Genomic DNA, 21,883 nt, shown 5'->3' with positions numbered 1-21,883 from the left:
TATTTCGCCTTATGGATTCTATTCTGTTTCGATGATTCGCTTATGAGGTTTCCTCTTACATAGGCTTTGAGAGCACCCCAAAGATGCAGTGGGTTACCAGAATTAAGCACCCAGGATCGGGTTCTATCATGATTTATAATGCCGTTAAGATGGGCCTCTACTATAGCGTGGTCTGACCATGGGGATGGGTGAATGTGTGCTTGAGTTAACAATGGTATTAGTGTTTGACTCAATAAAATATAGTCAATCCTCGAATGCGATTTGTGTACTGCAGAATAATATGTGTAATCTCTTGTTTTATTATTCATGGCCCTCCAAGCGTATATTAAATTATGGTCCAGTACAAAGTCCCCTAAGAGTTTTTGGTTCCGTTCTGTTCTCTGGAATGGCTGTGTAGTGATTTTAGATCTGTCTAGTTGGTTATTGAGGGTCAGATTGAAGTCTCCTCCTATTATCATTCTATATTTTTTCAATAAAGTGAGCTATTTACTAACTTTAGAGATGAAGGATGACTGGATCTCATTAGGTGCATAGATGTTACAAATGACAATGGGGCTATTGTGTATACAGCCCTTAACTATAAGATATCTTCCCTCCTTATCAGTAATTATTTCCTCTTCTTTAAAGTTAAGAGAAGCATGGAGTAGTATTGAGACTCCCCTATGTTTTTTGGTGCTTACAGTATGGTATTGTAGTGGGAATTATCTGTCCCTGTATCTTTGGGTGTTAGTCTTAGTAAAGTGCGTGTTCTGTAACAGTACGATTTGTGCATTGAGGGATTTATATTCAGTGATTGTTTTTTTGTGATTTATATTGGAGTGTAGGCCTCTCACATTATGTGAGATTATTTTAATGGGCACCATAAATAAAAGTAGGGCTAAGCTGAAATGTGCCATGTTTATGGTAGTTGTTAAATCTAGAATTGGTAGGTGAGTGGCCTGAAAAGGGAGATGTGTCTGTCTATGAGTCTGAGTCAGATGCATCAGTGTATCTTTTTTTTACCCCAGAGGTAGTTGTGGGTGTCAAGTTACACAATGAGAGAGTATATACTATAGTGGTAAGTATAATGAATAAAACCATTTTTAACAATAAACATAAATAACAGTTTTTCAATTATAACAAATGAACTGTGACAATATAAGGTAGTCTTATTTGGCATGAAACCAAATCATGTTAATTGGTAATACAATAGAGTATAGATATGAAATAGGGTAGATTATGTTAGGAGGGTTGGGGTTGACAGGGTATGGGATGATAGGGGAGGGGGGCAGGGAGGTTTGGAAGGGAGTGAGGGAAGAGTAGGGGCTTTTTCACATATGTGAAAGAATGGGCGTGTTAAGAAACTAATTTCAAAACATTAGCAATTTTGTATAGATATATTCAATAAGTATTAGACTTTAAAGAAAATTAAATCATCAATCGTCTTTGACAAAAGGGTGATTAGTGAACAGAGTGGTCAGCCTCTAATCTGAGCATTGCTCATACTCGATAGTAAAGTATTAAAATAATTAAATGAAGAAGAAAAAAAGAATGAAAAAAAAGGTAATTGAGGCCTCCTCTTCTTGTGCAGCCCACTCGTGTGTTTTAGGATTTCTTGAGTCTTTCTTTGACTTTTTCTGTCTGTTCACTGGTGTCCATTCCCGTTGAAATGTTTTTCTCTGTGGTTTAGGGGGAAGTGACAGTTCCTGTTGGTCCGGAAATAGGCAAAGTTTCTTCAGTATTCTTTGTCCTTCCTCTAACGTCGTGCAGGAATAAGTGAAATTTTGGTTGTTGAATACCAATCTGAAAGGAAAGTTCCATCTATTTTTTATCTGTGAGTTGTTGTGAACTGTGAGGATGGGTTTCAATTCTCTGTGTCTGCAGAGGGTGACCGGAGCGAGATCTGTATAGACTTGTATATTTTGACCTTCGAATGACAATGTAGAGGAAAGTCTTGCTGATTTAATTAGTTGGTCTTTAATGTGGTAGTAGTGAAGTTTCACTATTACATCCCTAGAAAGGGAGGGTTGTGGTGGTTGAGAGAGCTCTGTGTGCTCTATCCATTGGGAACATGGTGCTATCAACATCAGGAAGGAGTTGATGGAATAGTTTCTGTAATGTTTCAGGGAGGTTGGTATAGCTTTCTGCTAGATTTCATATGCGAATGTTGGATCTTCTAGACCTATTTTCAAGGTCCTCGATCTGGTCCTCCAATCTCTGTATTTGGACTTCTTGATCTCTTATGATGTTGTGTATGTTGGGTATTTCTTCTACAACATCATCTATTTTCTCTTCCAGCCCAGTGGTGCACCCTCCAATTTCGATTATGTCTTGTTTTAAGTGGTTTAAAGCGGTTTTAAGCTCTTCTTGAAATAAAGCTTTTATGTGAACAAGTAGCTCTTTATTTGGTGTAGATAGTGGTGGAGCATCCGCATGTTCTTCTGTAGCTTGAGGTGAGCTTATGCACCGTAGGAGTCAGGGAGGACTCAATTGTTTCTGTCTAGATTGAGACCGTGATAGGCAGTCCTTAACTGTTTGTGACTTGTTCTTCATTGTTAATTAAGTGAAGAGCTGCTTATGTCGCTAAAATGTTACCCTTCTGACACCACTTTACTTCATGTGGTTAGCTTGCTTGCACGGGCCTTGGTTTCTCCTCTTGATACGTAATATAATTGCCGCGGCTCATCTGCTCAGCAGATCACATCATAGTTTATTCTGCTATTGTGTGCTGGATTCCTCTGGCAGTTTTAGCTGTGCTTTGTTCCGGATATTTCCTGGATTATAATAAACTGCTAAGAGTTAGATGCCCCTTTAAGTTTTCCCCCAAGCGTCTCCTTTTCAGTGTCACTCTTTGCTCTGCTGATAGGGTTGGAAAAGTTATTTTTACAATAAAGGGACAAATTTAGTGGGCTTTTGTTTCTCAGCGCCAAATGTCTCTTTTTCCGCTATAGGTACTAGCTGGTGCTTCTACGTATCTGTGCTGTATGTAATATAAAGAATTAAAAATGGTGGTTTCCTGCTTCTTGCTCTGATCAGTCGTTGGCGTCTAAGATTCAGTTGTAAATCAACTAAAGTTACTGTACTATTAGTCGTCTTGCTCAGGGGTTAAGGTATCCCCTTGATATGTGTAAGACCGGTTTGTTATGAATCCTGTTACAGATTTTAGGCCTAAACCTCAGTCTAACCCTCTTTGCAGGTCGGCTTGGCCTCTAGTCATGATTCACAGTGATCAAGGGTGATCCGCGGTTAGATATGCTGTTCTGACCCCTTACTGTATATTTTTACCTCTACGGTGCGTCTCTGTCTGTTTGTCTTCCGGAGTAGGCCTCAGCCTCGGACTTTCCTACCGCTATTCCGCTGCTGTTCAGGTGGATGACAGCGACGATCTCTCTTCCGTTATATATTTGCGGTTCTTGCAGTCTGTAGTGTTTTGCCAGATGCTTTCAGGCCTTTTTTGGAGCTTTTTGGCTATGTTAAACACGTTTATTAAAGTCTTTTCTAGCGGAGCTCCGATAGTCCGAGCAGCAGATTAGGGGTTAATAAGTATAATGTAGATGTCGGCGATCTCGGGGGCGGCAGATTAGGGGTTAATAAGTGTAAGATTAGGGGTGTTTAGATTCGGGGTTCATGTTAGGGTGTTAGGTGTAAACATAAATGTAGTTTTCCCATAGGAATCAATGGGGCTGCGTTACTGAACTTTACGCTGCTTTATTGCAGGTGTTAGACTTTTTCTCAGCCGGCTCTCCCAATTTCTCTTACTAATAATCCATGACTAGTTGTGGTGTAAATGTAATCAGACACTCCAGAAATGCTACCTGTTAATGTATTTTCTCTCTCTCCTATGCCTAGTTGGGTCTGCATAATCCAAGACTCCCATATAGTAAGGGATTGGTCTTTAGTCGCTAGTAGGTTTGCTGCCAAACTGGACATCTATTTTTCATTCTATGAGAAAGAATCCTGGGAGTTCTATTTTCCAATATTTGGCAAGGCTCATTCTGGTCGCTGTGCAGATAAAAGCTGTCATCTTATTTTGGCTAGTGGTAAATCCTAAAGCTGGAAAGTGCAATAGTGCATGTTATGGGAGTAGTTCTTTTTCTTTGTCGAAGATTTTACCTAATAAGTTAGCTGTATCTTTCCAGAGGGGTTGCATCTTACTACAGTGCCACCACATATGAAAATAGGTTCCTTCTTCCCCACCACCTCTGAAGCATAGATTATTGCCTCTACCCCCCCCCCCCCAATAGTGAAAGAGGTCCCTCTTCTTAACGTTTTGATCCACATTTGGGTTGGCCATTCTTTACCCAGGTCGTTCTCCCATTTCTGCATAAATACTGTTTTGGTGTTGGGATCAGATTTATTAAATGTAGGATACAAAGGCCTCTTTGGCCTTTGCTTTGAGAGGCAAAGAGTTTCATAAGAGGTGAAACTATGTGTAGGTGCTATTCCAAGAGCCTCTGATACCCTGGATCTCAACTGAAAATAGTGAAACGAAGTATTCTTGTCTGTTGGATCTAAATCATTATATTGTTGTATCGTGAGGAGCTTACCATTGACAAGAGTATCCGCTATCCTATAGAGGCTTCTGTTTATCCATTTACCTTGCACTATTTTATCTAAGGATGAATTTAGATCTATTAGTGGGGCTACTACAGAGTTAATATTTAGTAGTGGAAAAAGGTTGATGGTTCTGTCCAACATGAACAATGTGTGTGCAATAGCTATATAGCTTTTCCCCCTCTGAGGTCTATTAGTCTTAGCCGTCCACAGTAGTTTAGCAATATCATCTGTCCCCATTATATAAGCTTCTAGTTGTATCCATTGAATGTCACCAGATCTATTATGCCACAAAGCGGTTTGTGCCATTCTTGCAGCATTATAGTATGAGACTAGATGTGGTAGGCCCAATCCTCCTCCAGATCTATGTGAAGTTTAAATGTGTTTGTTGATCCTTGCTCTTTTGTTGTTCCAAACAAAGGAATGAATCTCACTTTGTAGCTTATTAAGGTCTGTAAGTGGTACTGAGATAGGTAGTAGTCTGGGTAGAGTCATCATTTAAGTCGCTACTATTCGTCCCATAAGTGAAATTTTATATTTGGACCATTTCTTCATAAGCTGTCTTATATATGACATTAGAGGTTGGTAGTTTTGTCTGTACAAGTAAGTAAGTTAAGTACGTCTGCTGTGATATTTATTCCTAGATACTTGATGGACTTGCTTGCCCATTTAAAAGAGAAATTGATTTAGAGTATTTTTTTAGTAAATGTTTGGTATGTGAATGCCTATCACCTCACATTTGTCTTCATTTATTTTGTAGCCTGATAAGGCGCTAAATCTCTGTAAAATGGAGTATAAAGGTGGCAGTGATAATAGGGGTTTTGTTAAGGTCAATATTACATTATCTGCAAATAGAGCCATCTTGTATTGGTTGACCTCTATTGATATGCCAGTGATGTCTATACAGTCTCGTATTTTGATCACAAGGGGTTCAATACAGAGGGCAAATAGCAATGGCAACAGTGGGCACCCCTGCCTTCTTCTATTGCGAATTACAATATTCCTCGATTAATATCCAGCTAATCTTATATATGCAGCTGGGGTGGAGTATAGGGATGATATCGCATTGTGGAATTCACCTTTAATTCCCACGCTTTCTAATAGGGCATGCATATAATTCCAGTTCACTCTATCAAATGCCTTCTCTGCATCCAAAGACAGGAGCAGAGAAGGTACTTTGTTAACTGAAGCATAATTTATTAAGTGTATGACTTTACGGATGTTATCCGAGGCTTCCCTTGCTTTAATGAATCCGAACTGATCAGTGTGTATTAGGTGGCTTAGTGGTCCGTTCAGTCTATTAGCTTTTAGATTTTCATAAATAATTTGATATCCTGATTTATTACCAAATTGGGTCTATAATTCTTGTAGTATTGTCTATTTTTTCCTGGTTTGGGGATCACCGAGATTCTTGCTAATAGCATCTCACTAGGTATCTCACTACCCTTCATTATAGCATTAAATATTGATACTAGACAAAAAGACACAAGAAAAGAGTTGCACACTAATGAGTTAATAAAATGAGTCACTGGAGAACAGGTGCTTCTTAGAAAAATACATATGAAACAACATAGAAAAGGAAGTGGGGAAATATTGATACTAGCTGTGGGGCAAAGATGCTTTTGAATGTTTTGTAGAATATGCCTGTGCATCCATCTGGGCCTTGTGCTTTGTTGGTTTTTAAATCTTTTATGACTGTTAGCACTTCTGATAGGATTATGGGTGAGTTTAAAGTTTTTATGTCTTCATCGGTAAGGGAAGGCAGTGCGCTGTCATCTAGGAATTTGGCTTAGGCTTCATATTTTGTCAATTCTTTGGATTGTGTGGGAAGATTATATAAAGTGTGATAGAAATCCGCAAAGGTATTGGATATCTCTATGGGGTCGCTTGTCATTGTACCTGTAGGGGTTTGGATTTGGGGGACTGCAGTGGCTCTTGTTATTTCCTTCAGTTTATTTGCTAGCATTCTGTCCGGTTTGTTGGAGTATATGTAGTAGTGTGTGTCTAGAAGTTTAATGCACCTTGTGGCTTCCTCTGTGAGTATGTTATCTAATTTTTTGCTTTTTTGTTATAAGAGTTGGGTTGTTTTCTTTTGTTTCATAGCTATCTTGCTTATTTGTAGGTGTTTAATTTCTACCCTTAACTTTTCTTATTTCGCCTTATGGATTCTATTCTGTTTAGATGATTCGCTTATGAGGTTTCCTCTTACATAGGCTTTGAGAGCACCCCAAAGATGCAGTGGGTTACCAGAATTAAGCACCCAGGATCGGGTTCTATCATGATTTATAATGCTGTTAAGATGGGCCTCTACTATAGCGTGGTCTGACCATGGGGATGGGTGAATGTGTGCTTGAGTTAACAATGGTATTAGTGTTTGACTCAATAAAATATAGTCAATCCTCGAATGCGATTTTTGTACTGCAGAATAATATGTGTAATCTCTTGTTTTATTATTCATGGCCCTCCAAGCGTATATTAAATTATGGTCCAGTACAAAGTCCCCTAAGAGTTTTTGGTTCCGTTCTGTTCTCTGGAATGGCTGTGTAGTGATTTTAGATCTGTCTAGTTGGTTATTGAGGGTCAGATTGAAGTCTCCTCCTATTATCATTCTATAGTTTTTCAATAAAGTGAGCTATTTACTAACTTTAGAGATGAAGGATGACTGGATCTCATTAGGTGCATAGATGTTACAAATGACAATGGGGCTATTGTGTATACAGCCCTTAACTATAAGATATCTTCCCTCCTTATCAGTAATTATTTCCTCTTCTTTGAAGTTAAGAGAAGCATGGAGTAGTATTGAGACTCCCCTATGTTTTTTGGTGCTTACAGTATGGTATTGTAGTGGGAATTATCTGTCCCTGTATCTTTGGGTGTTAGTCTTAGTAAAGTGCGTGTTCTGTAACAGTACGATTTGTGCATTGAGGGATTTATATTCAGTGATTGTTTTTTTGTGATTTATATTGGAGTGTAGGCCTCTCACATTATGTGAGATTATTTTAATGGGCACCATAAACAAACAGTAGGGCTAAGCTGAAATGTGCCGTGTTTATGGTAGTTGTTAAATCTAGAATTGGTAGGTGAGTGGCCTGAAAAGGGAGATGTGTCTGTCTATGAGTCTGAGTCAGATGCATCAGTGTATCTTTTTTTTACCCCAGAGGTAGTTGTGGGTGTCAAGTTACACAATGAGAGAGTATATACTATAGTGGTAAGTATAATGAATAAAACCATTTTTAACAATAAACATAAATAACAGTTTTTCAATTATAACAACTGAACCATGACAATATAAGGTAGTCTTATTTGGCATAAAACCAAATCATGTTAATTGGTAATACAATAGAGTATAGATATGAAATAGGGTAGATTATGTTAGGAGGGTTGGGGTTGACAGGGTATGGGATGATAGGGGGAGGGGGGCAGGGAGGTTTGGAAGGGAGTGAGGGAAGAGTAGGGGCTTTTTCACATATGTGAAAGAATGGGCGTGTTAAGAAACTAATTTCAAAACATTAGCAATTTTGTATAGATATATTCAATAAGTATTAGACTTTAAAGAAAATTAAATCATCAATCGTCTTTGACAAAAGGGTGATTAGTGAACAGAGTGGTCAGCCTCTAATCTGAGCATTGCTCATACTCGATAGTAAAGTATTAAAAGAATTAAATGAAGAAAAAAAAAAAAGAATGAAAAAAAGGTAATTGAGGCCTCCTCTTCTTGTGCAGCCCACTCGTGTGTTTTAGGATTTCTTGAGTCTTTCTTTGACTTTTTCTGTCTGTTCACTGGTGTCCATTCCCGTTGAATTGTTTTTCTCTGTGGTTTAGGGGGAAGTGACAGTTCCTGTTGGTCCGGAAATAGGCAAAGTTTCTTCAGTATTCTTTGTCCTTCCTCTAACGTCGTGCAGGAATAAGTGAAATTTTGGTAGTTGAATACCAATCTGAAAGGAAAGTTCCATCTATTTTTTATCTGTGAGTTGTTGTGAACTGTGAGGATGGGTTTCAATTCTCTGTGTCTGCAGAGGGTGACCGGAGCGAGATCTGTATAGACTTGTATATTTTGACCTTCGAATGACAATGTAGAGGAAAGTCTTGCTGATTTAATTAGTTGGTCTTTAATGTGGTAGTAGTGAAGTTTCACTATTACATCCCTAGAAAGGGAGGGTTGTGGTGGTTGAGAGAGCTCTGTGTGCTCTATCCATTGGGAACATGGTGCTATCAACATCAGGAAGGAGTTGATGGAATAGTTTCTGTAATGTTTCAGGGAGGTTGGTATAGCTTTCTGCTAGATTTCATATGCGAATGTTGGATCTTCTAGACCTATTTTCAAGGTCCTCGATCTGGTCCTCCAATCTCTGTATTTGGACTTCTTGATCTCTTATGATGTTGTGTATGTTGGGTATTTCTTCTACAACATCATCTATTTTCTCTTCCAGCCCAGTGGTGCACCCTCCAATTTCGATTATGTCTTGTTTTAAGTGGTTTAAAGCGGTTTTAAGCTCTTCTTGAAATAAAGCTTTTATGTGAACAAGTAGCTCTTTATTTGGTGTAGATAGTGGTGGAGCATCCGCATGTTCTTCTGTAGCTTGAGGTGAGCTTATGCACCGTAGGAGTCAGGGAGGACTCAATTGTTTCTGTCTAGATTGAGACCGTGATAGGCAGTCCTTAACTGTTTGTGACTTGTTCTTCATTGTTAATTAAGTGAAGAGCTGCTTATGTCGCTAAAATGTTACCCTTCTGACACCACTTTACTTCATGTGGTTAGCTTGCTTGCACGGGCCTTGGTTTCTCCTCTTGATACGTAATATTATTGCCGCGGCTCATCTGCTCAGCAGATCACATCATAGTTTATTCTGCTATTGTGTGCTGGATTCCTCTGGCAGCTTTAGCTGTGCTTTGTTCCGGATATTTCCTGGATTATAATAAACTGCTAAGAGTTAGATGCCCCTTTAAGTTTTCCCCCAAGCGTCTCATTTTCAGTGTCACTCTTTGCTCTGCTGATAGGGTTGGAAAAGTTATTTTTACAATAAAGGGACAAATTTAGTGGGCTTTTGTTTCTCAGCGCCAAATGTCTCTTTTTCCGCTATAGGTACTAGCTGGTGCTTCTACGTATCTGTGCTGTATGTAATATAAAGAATTAAAAATGGTGGTTTCCTGCTTCTTGCTCTGATCAGTCGTTGGCGTCTAAGATTCAGTTGTAAATCAACTATTACTATTAGTCGTCTTGCTCAGGGGTTAGGGTATCCCCTTGATATGTGTAAGACCGGTTTGTTATGAATCCTGTTACAGATTTTAGGCCTAAACCTCAGTCTAACCCTCTTTGCAGGTCGGCTTGGCCTCTAGTCGTGATTCACAGTGATCGAGGGTGATCCGCGGTTAGATATGCTGTTCTGACCCCTTACTGTGTATTTTTACCTCTACGGTGCGTCTCTGACTGTTTGTCTTCCGGAGTAGGCCTCAGCCTCGGACTTTACTACCGCTATTCCGCTGCTGTTCAGGTGGATGACAGCGACGATCTCTCTTCCGTTATATATTTGCGGTTCTTGCAGTCTGTAGTGTTTTGCCAGATGCTTTCAGGCCTTTTTTGGAGCTTTTTGGCTATGTTAAACACGTTTATTAAAGTCTTTTCTAGCGGAGCTCCGATAGTCGTCTCTGCCCACCCCCGGCTTCTTTTATTTTTTTTAAAACAGGCAACCCAATTATTTAAAGCAAAGAAAAAAAAGGTATCATTCACACTTTATACAATGGGTTTCAAGTCAATGCTTAAAAAGTATAGATGGTGGAGTTTAAGTTTAAGAAGGATTTTTCTGAGAAAATGTACCCCTTGCATATAGCATTGTTACAAAATCCTTAGAGTACATTATTGTCCCTTTATTTCCTACTGGGCACAACTATAATATAAAGGTTAATAGTCACTATACTATTGTTTTTCCTAGTATACCTACAGATTATGTCAAAGATATTCTCTTAGTTTAACCCATTATAGGTGCCCGTTTGTGAAGCTCCTCTTAATCCTGGGTGATGCCATCTTGAAGCTCACATATTCTTGCACCCTGCACATTCACAGATCAGTGGTGTTCCCATCATTTTGAGAGCTGTACTTACTACTTTGATAAGCCACACACAATAAATAGTAGAAGCTTTACCTTTCTGCAGTTTTTTTTATATAGCTAAGTTACATGACCAATATAAAAAAAAACTCAGGAGTAATATAGAGCAATGCAACTGCCGCAAGAATGTGCATGCTCAAATGGAGTGCACAATATGGCTTGTCAGAAAGACAACGTCATTGATCTTTGAATGCACTCTGCTTTTGTCACAGGGTGCAAGAATACTTAAAGGGACAATAAAGTCATAATTAGACATTCATGATTCAGATAGAACATACAATTTTTAACAACTCTCCAATTTACTATTTATTTTGCTTCCTTCTCATGTTATCCTTTGTTGAAGGGTTTATCTAGGTAAGCTCAAGAGCTGCAATGCACCTGGGTGCTAGCTGCTGATTGGTGCCTGCATAAATATGCCTAATTGTCATTGGCTCACCCCATGTGTTCAGTTAGCTACCAGAAGTGCATTGCTGCTCCTTCAACAAATGATACCAAGAGAATAAAGATAATATAAGTAAACTGGAAAGTTGTTTAAAATTGTATGATCTACCTAAATCATGAAATAAAAAAATTGTGTTTCATGTCCCTTTAACCTCCAATATGGTGCTAACCAGTGTAAAGATGCAAAACACTTGTAAGGGGTAAAAATAAGATAAAGACTTTCAAAAATAGCTTAAAACTTTAATTTACTCCTGTTCTCAAATTTGCTATTCTTTATTGAAGGAGTGGCAAAGCACTACTGGAGCTAGCTGAACAAATCTAGTGAGCCAGTGACAAGAAATATATATATGCAGCCACCAATCAATGCTCCCTGTAGTGCATTCCTGCACAAATTAGATAAAAGAAGAAAATTGTTAAATTGTTTAGAAATGCATGCTCTATATGAATCATGAAAGAAAAAAGTGTGTTTTATGTCTCTTTAACTATGGAGTTTTTCCAGTGCACAAATAGGTCATTATGAAAAAGACAAAAGAGAAAAAAAATGATACTTCCTGAATTTTATTTAAAGTGAAAACACCCTGCAATTTAACATTTACAGTTTAAAACGACTGCAATACTTACATCAGATAAATAGACTTTGTTACTCGACTTATCATAAACTTCAATTGTAATTTCATAATGTCTATCAGTTTCAAGAACCCATCTGTCACCAGGATGCACTGTAAAACCTAAAAAAAAGTCCAACGTGTACATTTAGAGATAGACATATAGCTTTATTTACAATCCATATATAGAACATATATGCATGATGTGTTAAATAAGCAAACAATTATACACAACAAAAACTTATATGCTTACCTGATAAATTAATTTATTTCCTGGTGGTGAAAGTACATGAGCCATTACTCCAGTTATTCAACTCCCGGCCACTATGAGGAGGCAAAGATACCCAACATTCAAGTGCTTTTAACTCTTCCACCTCTCTGGTATCCCAGTTAGTGTAATAGTTGAGAAAGTAGAAAAATAGAGAAGTATGAAAGGACAAAGCAAGATAAATTAAGTCAACACTAAACCTGCTGCCAATTAAAAAAAACATATGAGGGCACTCTCACAACCATGAAAGAAAATAATTTATCAGTAAGTATAAAGTGTGTTTTCTTTCATAAGGTGTTAAGGGTGCACAAGGCTGGCTCCATGATCTCCCCGACAAAGAATGCGGAAAATTCCCGGTATCCCAGCATGCCAATCCGGGTCTGGTTGTAGCCTTCTGAACCAAACTTGGACCAGTAAAATTAATAAACTAGAGGATTGTTTAAAATCCCTGAAAGCAATAACTTTAGCTTGTAATCCTCTCACTAAATCTAATTATGCAAATATCTTTCTATAGAATATTTTGGATTAGAACAAAATTAAAAAATAAAAATTTCTGAATATTTTTGAAGAAACTATTGTAAATAGAAAAACAAGAATACACACGCTAATCTGCCAGGCCCTACAAGCGCAAAATTTCAAATATCCGCACAAGAAAAAAAAAAATAGAACGATATCCGTTAAAACATATTTATAGGGTGTAGCATTTTATAATTCCTAAAGCCCAATATAATTATTATTATTATTATTAGTTACTTGTAGAGCGCCAACAGATTCCGCAGCGCTATAAACAAAGGCAGAGTATAACAAAACAATTATAGGGATCAAATGTGTAGAGGGCCCTGCCAAGAATCGCACTGTTGTAGTCAGCTCTTAAGGTGATCTGCAAACAGCTGGACTCTTAGGCTTACATGCTAAGGGGGTTCAGGGGATAGCAATGGAGAAGAGGAACTGATATAAAGAAAGGTTAGTTTAAGTTCTATGCATCCCTGAACAGTAGAGTCTATAGGGAGCGCTTGCAGCTTTCAAACCTAGGGGAGAGTCTTGTGGAGCAAGGCAGAGAGTTCCACAAGTTTGGAGCCAGTCTGGAGAAGTCCTGTAAACTCTAGTGTGATGAGGTAACAAGAGAGGAAGAGAGTAAGAGGTCATGAGCAGAGCGAAGGGGACAGGAGGGAGAGTATCTGGAGACAAGGTCTGAGATATAGGGGGAGCAGTGCAGTTGAGGACTTTGTTCGTCAGAGTGAGATATTTGTGTTTAATCCTAGAGGCAAGAGGAAGTCAGTGAAGGGATTTGCAGAGAGGTGCAGCAGATAAAGAGCGACGTGTAAGGAAGGTGAGCCTAGCAGAGGCATTCATTATGGATTATAAAGGAGCTAGGCGGAAACTGGGGAGACCAGAGAGTACAGAGTTGCAGTAATCAAGGCGGAAAAGGATAGGAGAGTGGATTAAAATCTTAGTTGTGTCTTGTGTAAGGAAATGTCTAATTTTAGAGATGTTTTTAAGGTGGAAGTGGCAGGCTTTAGCCAAGGACTGAATGTGAGGAGTGAAAGAAAGATCTGAGTCAAATGTGACCCTGAGACATCGGGCATGTGGGGTAGGGGTAATGATGGAGTTGTCAACAGTTATAGAGAGATTGGGGATGGAGATTTTGGAAGAAGGAGGGAAAATAAGGAGCTCAATTTTGGAGGGATTTAGCTTGAGATAGTGAGAGGACATCCAGGAAGAGATGTGAGAAAGACAGTTAGTGACACGGGTTAGCAAGGAAGGAGATAAGTCTGGTGCAGAGAAGTGGATTTGGGTGTCGTCGGCATGATATTGGAAACAGTGGGACTTTATTAGGGAACCTAATGATGATGTGTAGATTGAGAAGAGTAAGAAACCGAGGACAGAGCCTTGCGGTATCCCGACAGAAAGTGGTGAAGGGGCAGAGCAGGCCCCAGAGAAGGCTACACTAAAGGTACGGTTTGACAGGTAGGAAGAGAACCACGAGAGGGCTGTGTCACAGATGCCGAAGGATTGGAGGGTTTGGAGCAAAAGAGGGTGGTCAACAAAATCAAAGGCTGTGGACAGATCAAAGAGGATAAGCAGAGAGAAGTGGCCTTTTGATTTTGCTGTAAGTAGGTTGTTGGTAACCTTAACAATAGCTGTCTCTGTGGAGTGATGGGGACGATATCCAGATTGCAGTGGGTCAAGGAGGGAGTTTAATGTAAGGAAATGGGATAGGCGTGCATATACTAGTTTTTCAAAAAGCTTTGAGGCAAGAGGGAGGAGGGAAATAGGGCAGTAGTTGGGTGGGGAGGTTGGATCAAGGGAAGGTTTTTTGAGGATAGGTGTGACCAGTGCATGTTTCAGAGATGAGAGAAATATACCAGTGCTGAGGGAGAGGTTGAAAATGTTTGTGAGTATTGGGGTAAGGGTAGAAGAGAGGGCGGGGAGGAGCTGTGAGGGGATAGGTTCAAGGGGACAGGTAGTGAGGTGAGAGTGCAGTATAAGTGCTGAAACGTCTTCCTCAGTAACAGGGGAGAAAGCGCTAAGTTTATGGCTATGTGGGTTGCTGTTGGTTGGGAGCGTATGAGGGAGTGAGAGAATGGAATTATGTTGAGAGGTGATTTCGTTTCTGATGGAGTCAATTTTGTTACTGAAGTGGCTGGAAAAGTCTTGAGCTGACAGAGAAGTTGTATTAGGAGGTGGGGGTGGGCGGAGAAGAGTATTGAAAGTGGAGAACAGACGTATTGGGTTTGAAGAAAGATTGGAGATAAAAGTAGAGAAGTAATGTTGCTTATAGAGATTAAGGGCAGAATAGTAGGAGTTCAAGATTAATTTTTAATGAAGAAAATCAGCTGAACTCCGAGATTTTCTCCAGTGCCGCTCAGCAGTACGGGAACATCTGCGTAGGTACAATGTCAGAGGAGTATGCCAGGGCTGAGGATGAGTGTGTGATTTCCGAGCTATGGTAAGAGGGGCCAGATTGTCAAGGACGGATGTAAGGGTGGAATTATTGTGGCAGATAGATTGGTCAGCGCAGGAAAAGGAGGAGAAGGATGAGAGGAGAGGTTCAAGGGAATTAGCAATCTGTTGTTCATCTAATGACATAATGCTTCGGTGAAGTTTGGTGTGAGGAGTAGGAGGAGGGAGAGTTGGAGGGAGGGATGATATGTTGAAAGTGAGGAGATGGTGGTCGGAAAGAGAGAAAGGGGATTTTGTGAAGTATGAGATAGCTAAAAATCAGGTCAAGGGAGTGACCGTCTTTGTGACTGGGAGAATCAGTCCATTGTGACAAACCGAAAGAGGAAGTGAGTTGCAGAAGTTGTTTTGCAGAGGAGGCAGTGGGATTGTCAAGAAGGATGTTGAAGTCGCCAAGAATGAGGGCAGGTGTGTCTGAGGACAATAAGGACAATCTAGAAATTGAGTTGAGGAGCCAGGGGATTGGTATATGACTGCAACACGTATAGAGAGGGGAGAGAATAAGCGAATCATGTGGGTTTCGAATGAGGAAAATGTGAGGGAAGAGATGGGTTGGATATATATATATATATATATATATATATATATATATATATATATATATATATATATAAAATGCCTTTCACAACAGTTGCCTGGCTATATTATACAACAAAATAAGGAAAAAAGTTCAGCCGCTCAAGCTCACAGACACGTGAACGCCAACATCTCGGCACAGGGTACTAGCCTGAAAGGTGGACAGGAATCCCACTGTCTCAACGTCATACAGAAAAACAGGAGAAGGCTGCACAACAGTGAGTATGTAAAATATAGCTTTAAATCGACATCCATAAAAACAGAAATTACAGATATGGAGGCTGCAAGTAGACTGACGCGTTTCGCATAACCTAGTTTTGCTTAATCACTAGGGGGTCACAAAACGCTTCAGACAGTCTACTTGCAGCCCCCATGTCTGTCATTTCTGTTTTTATGGATGACAATTAAAAGCTATATTTTACATATATTATACAATATATATATATATATATATATATATATATAATACAATCCCAGGTGTACCTACTAATAGCCTATAGGCTAGGTGAGTGCCTAGCAAACAAACACTCAATCTCACCAATAAGGCACCCACACTACTAAACTTACCACATGCAGGAAATGACTGGTTCAAGTTGACAGCCAATCAGTTGCTGTACTCGTAACAGCAGAGCATCTATTTATATAAAAACATAATTTATGTAAGAACTTACCTGATAAATTCATTTCTTTCATATTAGCAAGAGTCCATGAGCTAGTGACGTATGGGATATACATTCCTACCAGGAGGGGCAAAGTTTCCCAAACCAAAAAATGCCTATAAATACACCCCTCACCACACCCACAAATCAGTTTAACGAATAGCCAAGAAGTGGGGTGATAAAAAAGTGCGAAAGCATAAAAAATAAGGAATTGGAATAATTGTGCTTTATACAAAAAAATCATACCACCACAAAAAGGGCGGGCCTCATGGACTCTTGCTAATATGAAAGAAATGAATTTATCAGGTAAGTTCTTACATAAATTATGTTTTCTTTCATATAATTAGCAAGAGTCCATGAGCTAGTGACGTATGGGATAATGACTACCCAAGATGTGGATCTTTCCACGCAAGAGTCACTAGAGAGGGAGGGATAAAATAAAGACAGCCAATTCCGCTGAAAAATAATCCACACCCAAAATAAAGTTTAATATGAAAAATATAAGCAGAAGATTCAAACTGAAACAGCTGCCTGAAGTACTTTTCTACCAAAAACTGCTTCAGAAGAAGAAAATACATCAAAATGGTAGAATTTAGTAAAAGTATGCAAAGAAGACCAAGTTGCTGCTTTGCAAATCTGATCAACCGAAGCTTCATTCCTAAATGCCCAGGAAGTAGACACTGACCTAGTAGAATGAGCTGTAATCCTTTGAGGCGGAGTTTTACCCGACTCAACATAAGCATGATGAATTAAAGATTTCAACCAAGATGCCAAAGAAATGGCAGAAGCTTTCTGGCCTTTTCTAGAACCGGAAAAGATGACAAATAGACTAGAAGTCTTTCGGAAAGACTTAGTAGCTTCAACATAATATTTCAAAGCTCTAACAACATCCAAAGAATGCAATGATTTCTCCTTAGAATTCTTAGGATTAGGACATAATGAAGGAACCACAATTTCTCTACTAATGTTGTTGGAATTCACAACCTTAGGTAAAAATTTAAAAGAAGTTCGCAACACCGCCTTATCCTGATGAAAAATCAGAAAAGGAGACTCAGAAGAAAGAGCAGACAATTCAGAGACTCTTCTAGCAGAAGAGATGGCCAAAAGGAACAAAACTTTCCAAGAAAGTAATTTAATGTCCAATGAATGCATAGGTTCAAACGGAGGAGCTTGAAGAGCCCCCAGAACCAAATTCAAACTCCAAGGAGGAGAAATTGACTTAATGACAGGTTTTATACGAACCAAGGCTTGTACAAAACAATGAATATCAGGAAGATTAGCAATCTTTCTGTGAAAAAGAACAGAAAGAGCAGAGATTTGTACTTTCAAGGAACTTGCAGACAAACCTTTATCCAAACCATCCTGAAGAAACTGCAAAATTCTCGGAATTCGAAAAGAATGCCAAGAAAAATTATGAGAAAGACACCAAGAAATATAAGTCTTCCAGACTCTATAATATATTTCTCTAGAAACAGATTTACGAGCCTGTAACATAGTATTAATCACAGAGTCAGAGAAACCTCTTTGACCAAGAATCAAGCGTTCAATCTCCATACCTTTAAATTTAAGGATTTGAGATCCTGATGGAAGAAAGGACCTTGCGACAGAAGGTCTGGTCTTAACGGAAGAGTCCGCATACCAAAACCTGTGAGGCCATGCTGGAGCTACCAGCAGAACAAAAAATCATTCCTTTAGAATCTTGGAGATTACTCTTGGAAGAAGAACTAGAGGCGGAAAGATATAGGCAGGATGATACTTCCAAGTAAGTGATAATGCATCCACTGCCTCCGCCTGAGGATCCCGGGATCTGGACAGATACCTGGGAAGTTTCTTGTTTAGATGAGAAGCCATCAGATCTATTTCTGGAAGTTCCCACATTTGAACAATCTGAAAAAATACCTCTGGGTGAAGAGACCATTCGCCCGGATGCAACATTTGGCGACTGAGATAATCCGCTTCCCAATTGTCTATACCTGGGATATGAACCGCAGAGATTAGACAGGAGCTGGATTCCGCCCAAACCAGAATTCAAGATACTTCTTTCATAGCCAGAGGACTGTGAGTCCCTCCTTGATGATTGATGTATGCCACAGTTGTGACATTGTCTGTCTGAAAACAAATGAACGACTCTCTCTTCAGAAGAGGCCAGGACTGAAGAGCTCTGAAAATTGCACGGAGTTCCAAAATATTGATCGGTAATCTCACCTCCTGAGATTCCCAAACCCCTTGTGCCGTCAGAGACCCCCACACAGCTCCCCAACCTGTAAGACTTGCATCTGTTGAAATTACAGTCCAGGTCGGAAGAACAAAAGAAGCCCCCTGAACTAAACGATGGTGATCTGTCCACCACGTCAGAGAGTGTCGTACAATCGGTTTTAAAGATATTAATTGAGATATCTTTGTGTAATCCCTGCACCATTGGTTCAGCATAAAGAGCTGAAGAGGTCGCATGTGAAAACGAGCAAAGGGGATCGCGTCCAATGCAGCAGTCATAAGACCTAGAATTTCCATGCATAAGGCTACCGAAGGGAATGATTGTGACTGAAGGTTTCGACAAGCTGAAATCAATTTTAGACGTCTCTTGTCTGTCAAAGACAGAGTCATGGACACTGAATCTATCTGGAAACCCAAAAAGGTTACCCTTGTCTGAGGAATCAATGAACTTTTTAGTAAATTGATCCTCCAACCATGATCTTGAAGAAACAACACAAGTCGATTCGTATGAGATTCTGCTAAATGTGAAGACTGAGCAAGTTCCAAGATATCGTCCAAATAAGGAAATACCACAATACCCTGTTCTCTGATTACAGACAGAAGGGCACCGAGAACCTTTGTAAAAATTCTTGGAGCTGTTGCTAGGCCAAATGGCAGAGCCACAAACTGGTAATGCTTGTCCAGGAAAGAGAATCTCAGAAACTGATAGTGAGCTGGATGAATCGGAATATGCAGATATGCATCCTGTAAATCTATTGTAGACATATAATGCCCTTGCTGAACAAAAGGCAGGATAGTCCTTATAGTTACCATTTTGAATGTTGGTATCCTTACATAACGATTCAATATTTTTAGATCCAGAACTGGTCTGAAGGAATTCTCCTTCTTTGGTACAATGAAGAGATTCGAATAAAACCCCAGCCCCTGTTCCAGAACTGGAACTGGCATAATTATTCCAGCCAACTCTAGATCTGAAACACATTTCAGAAATGCTTGAGCTTTCCCTGGGTTTACTGGGACACGGGAAAGAAAAAATCTCTTTGCAGGAGGTCTTATCTTGAAACCAATTCTGTACCCTTCTGAAACAATGTTCTGAATCCAAAGATTGTGAACAGAATAGATCCAAATTTCTTTGAAAAAACGTAATCTGCCCCCTACCAGCTGAGCTGGAATGAGGGCCGCACCTTCATGTGGACTTAGAAGCTGGCTTTGCTTTTCTAGAAGGCTTGGATTTATTCCAGACTGGAGATGGTTTCCAAACTGAAACTGCTCCTGAGGATGAAGGATCAGGCTTTTGTTCTTTGTTGAAATGAAAGGAACGAAAACGATTATTAGCCCTGTTTTTACCCTTAGATTTTTTATCCTGAGGTAAAAAAGTTCCTTTCCCACCAGTAACAGTTGAGATAATAGAATCCAACTGAGAACCAAATAATTTATTACCCTGGAAAGAAAGGGAAAGTAGAGTCGATTTAGAAGACATATCAGCATTCCAAGTTTTAAGCCATAAAGCTCTTCTAGCTAAAATAGCTAGAGACATAAAACTGACATCAACTCTGATAATATCAAAAATGGCATCACAGATAAAATTATTAGCATGTTGAAGAAGAATAATAATGTTATGAGAATCATGATCTGTTACTTGTTGCGCTAAAGTTTCCAACCAAAAAGTTGAAGCTGCAGCAACATCCGCCAAAGATATAGCAGGTCTAAGAAGATTACTTGAACACAAAAAAGCTTTTCTTAGAAAGGATTCAATTTTCCTATCTAAAGGATCCTTAAAGGAAGTACCATCTGCCGTAGGAATAGTAGTACGTTTAGCAAGGGTAGAGATAGCCCCATCAACTTTAGGGATTTTGTCCCAAAACTCTAATCTGTCGGACGGCACAGGATATAATTGCTTAAAACGTTTAGAAGGAGTAAATGAATTACCCAAATTATTCAATTCCTTGGAAATTACTTCAGAAATAGCACCAGGAACAGGAAAAACTTCTGGAATAACTACAGGAGATTTAAAGACCTTGTCTAAACGTTTAGATTTAGTATCAAGAGGACCAGAATCCTCAATTTCTAATGCAATTAGGACTTCTTTAAGTAAAGAACGAATAAATTCCATTTTAAATAAATATGAAGATTTATCAGCATCAACCTCTGAGGCAGAATCCTCTGAACCAGAAGAATCATTAGAATCAGAATGATGATGTTCATTTAAAAATTCATCTGGATAAAGAGAAGTTTTAAAAGACTTTTTATGTTTACTAGAAGGAGGATTAACAGACATAGCCTTCTTAATGGATTCAGAAACAAAATATCTTATGTTATCAGGAACATTCTGAACATTAGATGTTGATGGAACTGCAACAGGTAATGGTACTTTACTAAAGGAAATATTTTCTGCATTAACAAGTTTGTCATGACATTTAATACAAACAACAGCTGGAGGAATAGCTACCAAAAGTTTACAGCAGATACACTTAGCTTTGGTAGTTCCAGCACCAGGCAGTGATCAGATGCAACGTGAGACATCTTGCAATATGTAAGAGAAAAAAAAACATATAAAGCAAAATTGATCAAATTCCTTAAATGACAGTTTCAGGAATGGGAAAAAATGCCAAAGAACAAGCTTCTAGCAACCAGAAGCAATGAAAAATGAGACTTAAATAATGTGGAGACAAAAGCGACGCCCATATTTTTTTAGCGCCAAATAAGACGCCCACATTATTTGGCGCCTAAATGCTTTTGGCGCCAAAAATGACGCCACATCCGGAACGCCGACATTTTTGGCGCAAAAGAACGTCAAAAAATGACGCAACTTCCGGCGACACGTATGACGCCGGAAACAGAAAAGATTTTTTGCGCCAAAAAAGTCTGCGCCAAGAATGACGCAATAAAATGAAGCATTTTCAGCCCCCGCGATCCTAACAGCCCACAGGGAAAAAGTCAAATTTTTTAAGGTAAGAAAAAATGATTCAATCAAATGCATTATCCCAAACTGACTGTCTGAAAAAAAGGAATGTTGAACATTCTGAGTCAAGGCAAAAATGTTTGAATACATATATTTAGAACTTTATAAAAAAGTGCCCAACCATAGCTTTAGAGTGTCACAGAAAATAAGACTTACTTACCCCAGGACACTCATCTACATGTTTGTAGAAAGCCAAACCAGTACTGAAACGAAAATCAGCAGAGGTAATGGTATATATATAAGAGTATATCATCGATCTGAAAAGGGAGGTAAGAGATGAATCTCTACGACCGATAACAGAGAACCTATGAAATAGACCCCGTAGAAGGAGATCATTGAATTCAAATAGGCAATACTCTCCTCACATCCCTCTGACATTCACTGCACGCTGAGAGGAAAACCGGGCTCCAACCTGCTGCGGAGCGCATATCAACGTAGAATCTAGCACAAACTTACATCACCACCTCCATAGGAGGCAAAGTTTGTAAAACTGATTTGTGGGTGTGGTGAGGGGTGTATTTATAGGCATTTTGAGGTTTGGGAAACTTTGCCCCTCCTGG

At 39.2% G+C, this 21,883-nt stretch overlaps 1 protein-coding gene across 1 annotated transcript in view; it reads right to left on the bottom strand.

Annotated features, from left to right (window-relative positions):
- NUP210 (nucleoporin 210) overlaps positions 1 to 21,883 on the bottom strand; it is a 1,597,588-nt gene that overhangs the window by 1,360,626 nt on the left and 215,079 nt on the right. Inside the window, 1 exon segment of the mRNA XM_053721041.1 lies at positions 11,700 to 11,806. Within this exon segment, the coding sequence (XP_053577016.1) occupies positions 11,700 to 11,806 (107 nt within the window).

The sequence above is a fragment of the Bombina bombina genome, chromosome 7, assembly GCF_027579735.1.
Source record: "Bombina bombina isolate aBomBom1 chromosome 7, aBomBom1.pri, whole genome shotgun sequence".
Classification (NCBI taxonomy): Eukaryota; Metazoa; Chordata; class Amphibia; order Anura; family Bombinatoridae; genus Bombina; species Bombina bombina.
This window is presented reverse-complemented; position numbering and strand designations above follow the sequence as displayed.